Source organism: Saccopteryx bilineata, chromosome 3, assembly GCF_036850765.1.
Source record: "Saccopteryx bilineata isolate mSacBil1 chromosome 3, mSacBil1_pri_phased_curated, whole genome shotgun sequence".
Lineage (NCBI taxonomy): Eukaryota > Metazoa > Chordata > Mammalia > Chiroptera > Emballonuridae > Saccopteryx > Saccopteryx bilineata.
In genome coordinates this window covers 91,206,153-91,217,665 of record NC_089492.1, presented here as the reverse complement: position 1 = coordinate 91,217,665, position 11,513 = coordinate 91,206,153, and the positions used below count along the sequence as shown (strand labels likewise).

Genomic DNA, 11,513 nt, shown 5'->3' with positions numbered 1-11,513 from the left:
TTCCTTTCCCGCAGCCAAGGCTCCATTGGAGCAAAGTTGGCCCGGGCGCTGAGGATGGCTCCATGGCCTCTGCCTCAGGCACTAGAATGGCTCTGGTTGCAACAGAGCAACGCCCCAGATGGGCAGAGCATCGCCCCCTGGTGGGCATGCCGGGTGGACCAGGCGCATGCGGGACTCTGTCTGACTGCCTCACCATTTCCAACTTCAGAAAAATAGCAAAAAAAAATTCTTATATGTAAAAACTCAAAAATAACCCATGCTGAGTGGCAAGTAATATAACTGCTCTGAAGAGAAAAAGAACAGTCCAACATTATTTAACAAGTTTCTTCCTGATTTTTCTTAAAGAAAAACCAACACAAGAAAAGTTGCTTGTATTTAAATTGTCATTTTCGGTTTTTAATTTTGTTAATGTATTTCACTGCATTTATGAATAGGAATAGATAGCATACATACATAGAACTTACCCTGAGGGGTGGCTGTTGGTCTTCTGAGGTGCTTCCATGGGGCAAATGAGTTCTCTTATTACCTGGCTTAGTCAGCGCCCTCAACTAAGAACTTCATTTAATTTGCAGTTATCTCTTCAAAATGATCTCTGAATAGCACAATTAAGTCAGTTCTAGCAAACCTGGAACTGTATTTTATTATTATTTTTTATTTATTCATTTTAGAGAGGAGAGAGAGAAATGAGAGAGAGAAAGGAGGGAGGAGCAGGAAGCTTCAACTCCCATATATGCCTTAGACCAGACAAGTGCAGGGTTTTGAACCGGCGAGCTCAGCATTCCAGGTCGACACTTTATCTACTGTGCCACCACAGGTCAGGCTGGAACTGTATTTTAAGCAACCATCTTGCCTTAATGCCCACAGGCTCTCAGCTTCTGAGGGCAGAGGCCAAGCATTGCATGTCTTTGTGTACCCAGCACAAGGACCTGCCCAGAGCAGGTGCTCAATGAATGTTTTGCTGAGCAGAACTGTCCTCAATTACCTAACAGAAAAAGAAAGGCATTTCTTTACTGAAGTGACTGCCTGAAATAGAAAAGAATTCAGCCTTACATGGATTACATACCCTTGAACTCTCAAATGCAGACCAGTACACATCTGTGGATACAGTTTATGAGGGTCACTTGGTAGCAGGTTATTGCCCTCACCCACATCTCTACTTTTGGACATCTTGAACCAAGTTCTCTCTCCTCTCATCATGTAACAAACAGGCCCATATGCAGCTATTTTGGGTCAAAGGAAAATATTTAAAATATTAATACTTTAAAATTTGAAATGAAATGTTAATCAAAGGTGGTTTGTGATGATTTACTTTCTACAACTGTTCTTTAATTATTGATGGCAATTTCTTAGGAAGAGCACAAGCGTTCTCTTTTACAACCAAAATTTTTCTTTTTTAATGAACAAAAGACTTTGAGTTATTTTGAGTTCTTAAAACTTGCTGGTTGTTTTGCATTTCACTAAGTAGTTTTTATCCTAAATTTTATCCCCAAAGACTTGCATTAATTTTTTAATTGTTATTCACATTTCTTAATAGCAGTCTTAATAGATGTCTTAAAAAAGATGGATAACCCTAATCAGGTAGGATAAGGATGGTTAATTTTCAAATTACAGTACTTATAATTTATGGCAATTATAAATATGAGGAGAGTTTTCATGGCTCTCATAGCTTCCTAGTGATGCAGAATTGGTAAGACTTAAGTGATATATAAATGTGTGACTTATTACACATTCTAATAGTAACCATGTCCCTCATGAAAATGTTAAGTTCTGGTCCCATCCAGAAAAGCACACAGAAAAACCCTCAAAATCAACTCCTCATTTAAACATTCCCCCTCAACAAAACGCTTATAAAAATACTGAAATAATATTTTCACAAAAAAGCAAAGTCTGAGTTTAGAGAGTAATATCAAGTTCATGCAGATAAGCTTTCATTTCACCCGTATATGAATGACTCTAGAGAAGATACATGACAAAACCACCAACTACATAACACTATCTTCATGGCACCCAGCTAGGGGCAGGGGAGGAGTAAATAAATAGTTCATAGGGTAAATCCTCTGTCCCATAGTCCAATCATGGAGACCCCACAGTGTCACACAGCAGGAAACATCCAGGTGTCTTTTCAGGTGACTTCCTGACAGTTGGACTCTTCTTCCGAGTTTCTCATCTCGTTCCTTCCAAATGCCAACATTATTGCCTTCGGTGTCCTCAGCCTGAAGTCAGCCATCCTGCAATATGAATCAGAACCTGTTGTATGGCTGTGTCTCATTTAACCAAAATAAGAGTGTTCCTGGAATACTTTATTTGAGGGAACATTTCAAATGATCAGTACCGGTACTCTCAGGATTTGAAGGGAATTAAAAAATCATTTATCCACCCAGCACACGAGCTCTTACAGACTCCAGTACAGAGTCCAGAGCATCCCACAGGATGCTTCACAAAGCCCTGGTCCCTGAAATACCCCTTGTTGAGGTTTCCTTCTTAGAAATTCACAATATAAATCAGTATAAAAACAAAGAAAATTTGTAAAAGAAAAAGATTTATCTATGCTGGTATAATATATAGGTATGTATAGATAAACATATTTAACTTTGTTTAATCCAGCATTTCCTAGCCCTTCTATAGTTGTTAATTATTTTAAGTCAGCAGAAAATAAAAAAGCCAAGAAGCACAACAAAGACTGTATATGTATTCTTACTGCCAAGACCTGTTCTGGCCATCCAGGGGTTCAGTGATCATTGGCGAATGATAGCCACTACCACAGAAAACGTTCACACCCTTAAATTTAAAAGTGAATGTAAATCCTAGAACTTCGCTAAAGAAAATAGACAGATTACAAACCCAACTGCCTCCTTTGTCTGTTTATTGTTTTTACTTACAGGACTCATAAGCATCATCTGAACCTAAATAATATATGTATAGATCATTTCTCCTAAAGCCATTCATTGGTCCTGCTTGGCAAAAAACTCTTAAATTGGAAAATTCCTTTGTCTACATATTTAACTCTTGGTGTAATTTTGCCACAATTTTTCCTGCCTGCCTTTCCCCTAAACAAGGGTAAATGTCTTCTTATTTGTTGCTGACTTGGATGTGGGTAAGACTGTACACCATATGCACTGTACATAAGAACACACTGTCTTCTTTAATTAGCACAGGGGAAATTAAGTCCTACTGGTCAGTGAACCATCTCTTTGATTTATGAAATCAGAAAATTCAAAGGGAAAGGGAACACCTGAATATAAAGATCCAATTTTTAAAGATTAAAAAAAAAAACAGATCTAAGTCTCTATTTCCTTATAGAGATCGAAAAGCAAGCAATCTTACCCATGTAAGTGGTTATCCCACACCAAATAGGCTGTGAATTTCTCGTAACCCAGAAGCAAGGTTTAAGGAACTTAACAGTGCTAGCTAACAGAAGTGAGCTCATGACTAGTTTTACTATTTATGAAACAAACACAGGTACTCGTCCAAATTCAAAGATGGTACATGAGGAGGGAACCATCTGAGAGCTCTAGTTGGGCATCTTATTACTCTATCCAAAGGAGCTCTTCTGAGATTTCAATGACAGCCACAGTGCTCATGGAAATAGCTTCTGCAGACTGAGGTTATACTTCTAGCACAATTTCAAGCATCACCCAAAATAATCTAACACAGTGATTCTTTGCTATTTTTAGACCACAGCCCCCTAAAGTCACTCTCCCCCAAAATGAACATATGTCCATATATAATTTTACATAAAATATAATGTACTTCTTTTAACTCCTTGAAGTCTTTCTTTAGACCCCAAGTTAAGATTCCTTGCCCTAGCATATCTTCCTATCACCAAATCACGGTATTTTTCTTCTTCACCTTTATGTTCCCAGCTTGAACTATGTTAGACCATTAAAAGAAGTGGTGGATAGGACCAAAATATTTGCCAAGATGGTTAGTAGGGGTAACATTAAAAATAAAAGTGGTACTGAAAATCTATAGGGACAGGGAGTAAATTAGTTTTCCTGGAGCTGGGGTAGGTGTGGGAGATACGTAGTGACTACTAATGGGCACAGGATTTGTTTTTGAAATGATATAAATGTTCTGAAGTTAAATCGTAGCGATAGTTGTGCAATGCCACAAATACACTAAACACCATTGAATTATACACTTTAAATGGGTAAGTTTTAGAGTGTGTAAATTATATCTCCATAAAACTTTTTAAAAATTGGTGTTATAAGAAAGGAAAAAAATAGCTAAGCAGGAACTTACAATAAACTTCATATGACTGAAGATAATGTGTGGCCTCTTTATTAATTGTCTTTGATGACGAATGAACTAGAGGAATTTTGGTTAAAGGTCACTGGAGTTTTTCTCATCATGGGAAACTATGGAGACTGTGTGTTTAGGTCTCTGAAGAGTGTGGAATGTGAAGGACCACCCATAAGAATAAAGAACACTGGCTTGACCCAACAGAATCTCTGCCTAGCCCAATATTCTGTTTATGAGACTGATTCAGTAGGAAAACAATGGCTGTCCTCCATGGCATTGCTTTGAAGGGTAGGAATATGACGACACCAATTTCCACAAATCCTTTTTCTTAATACACTATGAACTGTTGACTAATAAATTCATCTAAGCTCATCTTGAATCAATTTATATTTTCTACTTGTTCTAACAAATTCCATATGCTTCTCAATTTGCTTGGATGATTTGAATGTAATTTTTGTGGGGAAGCAGAGCCTGCCTTATAGATCCCTGAGATCCCCATGCCTCTGATTCTCACCACTCCCTTCTCCATCAGGCTGTCAAAGCCTCGTTTTAAAATAGAGGTAAGTTTCCAGCTCTCCTGTATCTACCAGTCTTTCACTTTCGCTGCCTCCTGATGCTAACATGGAAGACAGAGCTGATCAGTACAGTACACGGGTATAATGAATACCCTCAATAGTTATGGGTCCCTGGGACATCATTTTAGTACACAGACATGGCCAACTTCACTAAGTTTTAGAACTCATCCAGTTCAGTTTTATACATGATGAAACTGAAGTTCAAAGAGAAGAAACCATTTGCCCAGGGTCACATAATTAGGCAATGGCAAGACTAAAAAAGTGATTATGTCTTGATTCCCAACTGTTCTGCTTTCAAAACTAACAAGCTGCCTCCTGGACTCATCTCAACCCTTGTCAGCTTCTCTTCTGATTTTATTTGTGGTTTGACAGAGCACTGACCTCACCATCCTGTCTGGTCTCACCCATGTCTGCTTCATCCTGGTCAGGTTCAAACTCGGTGCCCCGGTCAACAACATCCACACCAGCCTGTACCCTGGGCTTCTCGTTTTCCCACTTGGCAAAGCCTTTGTCCTTTGCTGCTTTGTCGTGGAATTTGGATTTCATTTTGGGAAAGGTGTGGGACCCTGAGTCCCCCCAGCCAGCCTCTGACCAGACAGGCTCGGTCTGGGTGGCCTGGCTGGTGGTGGCCCGCTGCAGCCTCACAGAGATCTTGCGAGAAGAGCCCGTGACCAGTGTGATGGCTCTGCTGTCCAGGTCTTGGTGTCCAGCAGCGACGCCAGGAAACTCGAACACCTCATCCTGCACTGAAAGGGGAAAGAGTATTGTGGTTATTCAGCATTTGACGGCTTCACAACAAACCACTGAAGTTGGTGCAAACAACAGGTGTCTGATAGGGAAGCTCCCAGAGCAACAGGCCAGAGGCAGAATGAAATTGGCTGCAGGTGAGTTGTGGGTAAGGGAGACCCAAAAGCAGAGAGAAGTGGGGGGAACTCAAGGGTGCAGCCACTACTGCTCACCCTGAAGGATGCCTTGGTGTTCATAATGACTCTGACCAGGTTTAGATCCAGAACTGGACTGAGGTCCAGGTGTGGGAAAGTGAGCAGAGAGAAGTCGTGGTAGGGAAGAGAGTAGAGGACATTACCTGGGGGCAATGAGGGGCTTCCAGGCAGTGACCCATTGCCACTGCCCAAGGAGGGAGCCCGGGTGAATCTCCTGCAGGCCAGAACCAGAAGGTCTTTGCATTGCTTGTGACAATTGGCTCCACAGTCTGAAAAATCCCAAAGTATCATAGATGATTAGTGTGAAGCAAGTGCCTTTGGTGCTGACTTGGGCTTCCCGGGTGGTGCTTGAGCTACCTGCCCTCCCCTCCTTCATCCTTGATTCTGTGTTGAATCTTAGAGCCCAGCTGATGCCAACAGGGTGTGTCTAGGGACTGGAAAAGGGCCAGTGGGACTCTCTTGACTTATGGAGTTTCTAAAGTTCTCTTATATTTGTTCAACTTCTTCTACACAATTCATTGACATCCTGGGGAGCCAACAAGCACGGGATAGGCGGAGTGGGCAGTTGCTGTTGCCTTAAGTAAATGCAAGTCATTTGGGTGTGGGGCTCCTTCCCAGGCCAAGATGGACTCAGCTTGGGCGAGAGAGCATGGCGAGAAGTCTCAGCTTCCAGTCTCCTCCAGGACCAACTACCTGCACTGATCATTTACAGCAGGGGTCCCCAAACTTTTTACACAGGGGGCCAGTTCACTGTCCCTCAGACCGTTGGAGGGCCGGACTATAAAAAAACTATGAACAAATCCCTATGCACACTGCACATATCTTATTTTAAAGTAAAAAAACAAAACGGGAACAAATACAATATTTAAAATAAAAAACAAGTAAATTTAAATCAAGAAACTGACCAGTATTTCAATGGGAACTATGCGCCTGCTTTTGGCTAATGAGATGGTCAATGTGCTTCTTTCATTGACCACCAATGAAAGAGGTGCCCCTTCCGGAAGTGCAGCGGGGGCTGGATAAATGGCCTCAGGGGGCCGCATGTGGCCCGCGGGCCATAGTTTGGGGACCCCTGATTTACAGCAAGGTGTCCCTCCATTCAATATTTGTCTGCATTTTTCACTCTTCATTTCCCAAAACCTTTTCCAGGGCAAGTGGTTATATCTGCTGCCTCCTTTCTTTGCATAAAACAGAAAACAGGGTGTGCATATGCTCAACAACATGTTCCAGATTTGACTATGGCTTTGAAGTGGCACGCAGCAGAGTCTGAGAAGTCCCATTAGGATGCTTTACTTGAGAAAGTAGAATATTAATTGCTACTTGGCACAGAAATTTTTGGCCACTTTGAAAGATAGTCACACAACTGTTTCATCTGATGAGAGTCCTACATTTCCCTTAGATTCACTGAGCAGATATTATCATTTTAAAGAGTATATTTGTCTCATCATTAGAGAACCTAATGATTTCCAATACCTATTTTCCCTCAAATGGTCTTGTTTCAAATGGTCTTCTAATCGCACCATAGAAAAAATCAAGTTGTAATGACATATTCAGTCTATTTAAGTTTTGTTTTACCTTCTCTGCCTTTAGGAGAAAATACCTTATGTTCAGAGATGATCCAAGAGTTTAATTGATATTCATCTTCATAATAGTGTGTGGGGGAGGGTATCTATTAGGGTACAAGGGACAGAAACCAAGATAAAACTAATGGGCTGCAAGGTATTGTAGTCTCTTTGATGCCTGAAAGTAAAAATCCAAGTTAGACTGAGACCCTGGTACAAAGAACTAAAGGGAAAAATTGAGTTTTGAAAACCCAAATGTGGCTCCCATTAAGATTCAGAAAAGCATTCCTTTCATGAGAAATGAGGGCCAAATTCTGAAAGATGGCTGGAGAAGAAAAGGCTTTGCAAGGGCCCAGTAGTCATCTGTAGGCATTCTGTGGTCAAGATGTTTCCTTCTCTAGTTATATTATATTTTTCAAGAGTATTATCAGATGCCTAAAAAAACTAATAAAGAGTCTGCATAAAATATTCAGCAATTTCTTTTTTTTTTTTTTGACAGAGACAGAGAGAAGGGGGGACAGATAGAGACAGACAGACAGAAAGGGAGAGAGAGGAGAAGCATCAATTATTCACTGAGGCACCTTAGTTGTTCACTGGTTGCTTTCTCATATGTGCCTTGACTGGGGGGTTACAGCAGAGCGAGTGATCCCTTGCTCAAGCCAGTGACCTTGGGCTCAAGCCAGCGACCATGGGGTCATGTCTATGATCCCACACTCAAGCCAGCAACCCTGCGCTCAAACAGGGTGAGCCCGTACTCAAGCTGATGACCTCGGGGTTTCAAACCTGGGTCCTCTGAGTCTGACACTCTATCCACTGCGCCACTGTCTGGTCAGGAAGCAATTTCTTAAATCAAATATCAACAATGTGTAATAATCATATGTGTACAAGGAGCTACACAGTCCTAAATTCCTAGTAAGTCGCACATATATTGCATTCATCACATATGTATTTATTCAGTTATTTATAAATTTTAATTAAATGAGGTAGCCGCATGAACAAATTCTTGAAAGAGACAAAAATAAATTTTAAGGTTTCTCCTCTTTTCTCATCATATCTGTGATTTGCCAGAGAAAGAAATAGCTATGAGAGTGGAAAGCAATGCATATGGATTACAGAAAGAAATGTGTGTAGCCTGCCCTCCTTCAGAATTCCCCTTTTATCTGTGTGCTGATGATTACTGCCATGACACCACAGAGATGGGGACTAGATGTACGCGGGTTGATAGAGGTGGTTTGCTTCCCCTTTTAACAAGCTATAAAAGTCCAGTCTGGGCTCTGCCAAACTCCAGGGAATCCTTCCCTGGACACAGAAGACCTAAGTTCTCCATGATGCCAAGAGCTTTTGCGGTTCCATCAGACAAATTTGATGCTTGTCCCAAATGTCACATTTTTAAATTTTAACACAGTAACATGTATTTACCTTTGCATTTGTATCCTTGCTTGATTATGCCCCAGAGCTGTAACAAAAGACAAAGGGATGTTAGGAAATCAGGAAGAAAAAATCTGCAAAGAAAACAAGACCATAAAGAAGGAAGTCCTGGGAAGCGTCCTGTCCAGTGGAGCACAAACAGGATGTAGCTGCTCCTGACACCCTTCCTGTCAGATAGAAGAACCCTCCCCCAGCCCACTCCAGCTGCGGTGATAACAGGAATTTTGCTTCCCTTTTCTGTGTGGAAGCCAAATGGGAGCTGGGATGGGAAACAGACGTTGGTGCGTTTATTGGACTTGAGCATCACGCATTCAGCAAAATTCACAGGGGGAACTTTCTCTGTATTTGGCTTTCTTTTTAATCACACACTGCTCTAGATGCCCATTGCAGGAAATTAAGCAACCTAAGCAGTGCACATCCTACTCAAGTATTTGTTTTGCTAGGTTATTTTCTGAGTAGCATTAGTACTTTGAAAGAATGCACAAGAGGAAAGGCTTAGTATTTATTTGTGTGTTTGTTCTCCACATTTCTTCAGCATTCAGTCTGGGGGAGGGGGGTGGGGAGATGCAGAAACGCTCAGATTCTGCCCACCAAGTAGGAAGTGGGATGCAGGAAGTGACAGATGTCTCCAGAGAGATGTGAGGGTTTATAGTTCAACAACGGATCGCTAGCCCAGGCAGATCAAGGGCGTCACCTTAGTGGCGGTGTCTTTGCCCTCCTGGCACATTGGGAGCTGCGCGTGAAGCGGGGGCCTGCCCGTATCCTCTCTCACGCCCTTCCCAGCACTTGCACGTGGGTGCCGGGGACACCAGAAACACACAGTATGATGAATTAAATGGGTTTAGGTCAAGCTGGAGAAGCTTCACTCCTAACCTTTTAACAGTCAGGTTGGGTGACCAACATTGGGCCAGAATAGTGAGAAGCTAGGAAAATTCCTCGGCAGGTAAAATGGGGAGACTCAGACCGAGAGCTGAACAAACTGGCTGAGCAATTTACAGCCAGACAGAAAGTCACCTCCCCAGAGATAACATTTAAGCCTCAGTTGTATTTTAGCGCCAGACCCAGAAAAGCAGCGAAACCAGGTGGATGACCTAGGATTAGCTATAATGACTAACGACCCCCTGCTTTGTGCCTGCCAATCAGTAGCAGCCACAACCCTGAAAGGGCACACCCAGAAAAGTGTGTGAATATTCTATTGAAATCCTCCTCTAAACTCTCCATCTTAAAAACCCTCAAAGCAAAGGATTCAGCATGCCCGTCTTTCTCTTCTCCTTCCCTTCCTCTCCCCATCTGCCATAGGCATGCTTCTCCTAAACTCTAAGGACCTTCCTGAGCCTTGCAACCAGGGAGCAATGGCAGCAGCAGCTTGCCTGAGGCTCACCCCCTGAACCTGCCTCCAAGGGTACCTTTCTCTGCCTTCCCAGCCTGCGCTCCTGTCTTTCCCATTAGGTTCCTAGAGAGCCAAGGCAGCCCCGCCTGGCTCTCTCCTGTTGCTTCTTCTAGTCCAGGCCCTTCTTTGTTTCACTGTCCCCACATTTAATAAACTTACTCTCAAAATAAACTGGTCTAGTGCTGTGAAACCTGTTCTACAAAAAGTCAATACCCTACACACTACCCACACACTACCCACACGCTACCCACACACTACCCACACACTACCCCATACACTACCCACACACTACCCACACACTACTCCATACACTACCTACACACTACCCACACACTACCCCATACACTACCCACACACTACCCACACACTACTCCATACACTACCTACACACTACCCACTCACTACCCATACACTACCCCACACACTACCCACACACTACCCCATACACTACCCACACACTACCCACTCACTACCCATACACTACCCCACACACTACCCCATACACTACCTATACACTACCCCATACACTACCTATACACTACCCCATACAATACCCATTCACTACCCACACACTACCCTGCATAATACCCAAACACTACCCCATACACTACCCACACACTACCTACACACTACCCCATACAATACCCACTCACTACCCACACACTACCCTGCATAATACCCAAACACTACCCCATACACTACCCACACACTACCTACACACTACCCCATACAATACCCACTCACTACCCACACACTACCCTGCATAATACCCACATGCTACCCCACACACTACCCCACACACTACCCACACACTACCCCATACACTACCCACACACTACCTACACACTACCCCACACACTACCCACAAACTACCCCATTCACTACCCACTCACTACCCCACACACTACCTACACACTACCCACACACTACCTACACACTACCTACACACTACCCCACACACTACCTACACACTACCCCATACACTACCCACTCACTACCCACACACTACCCCACACACTACCCACACACTACCTACACATTACCCACACACTACTCCACACACTACCCCATATACTACCCACTCACTACCCACACATTACCCACACACTACTCCACACACTACCCCATATACTACCCTACACACTACCCCATACACTACCTACACACTACCCCATACAATACCCACTCATTACCCCACTCACTACCCAATACACTACCCACTCACTACCCACACACTACTTACACACTACCTCATACACTACCCACACACTACCCACACACTACCCCATACACTACCCACTCACTACCCACACACTACCCACACACTACCCCATACACTACCCACACACTACCCCACACACTACCCCATACACTA

At 42.9% G+C, this 11,513-nt stretch overlaps 1 protein-coding gene across 3 annotated transcripts in view; it reads right to left on the bottom strand.

Annotated features, from left to right (window-relative positions):
* Window positions 1-1,886: 1,886 nt before the first annotated feature.
* Window positions 1,887-11,513, bottom strand: part of RASGRP3 (RAS guanyl releasing protein 3) — a 105,034-nt gene continuing 95,407 nt past the window's right edge. For 2 of the 3 annotated variants that reach the window (XM_066266887.1, XM_066266885.1), the window contains 4 exons: window positions 8,740-8,776; window positions 5,902-6,027; window positions 5,199-5,563; window positions 1,887-2,228 (listed from right to left, as the gene is read on the bottom strand). In XM_066266887.1, coding sequence (XP_066122984.1) covers window positions 2,220-2,228; window positions 5,199-5,563; window positions 5,902-6,027; window positions 8,740-8,776 — 537 coding nt within the window. In that variant the 3' untranslated portion in view covers window positions 1,887-2,219. The remainder of the gene's footprint in view (window positions 2,229-5,198; window positions 5,564-5,901; window positions 6,028-8,739; window positions 8,777-11,513) is intronic. The other variant, XM_066266886.1, reaches the window with a different exon arrangement.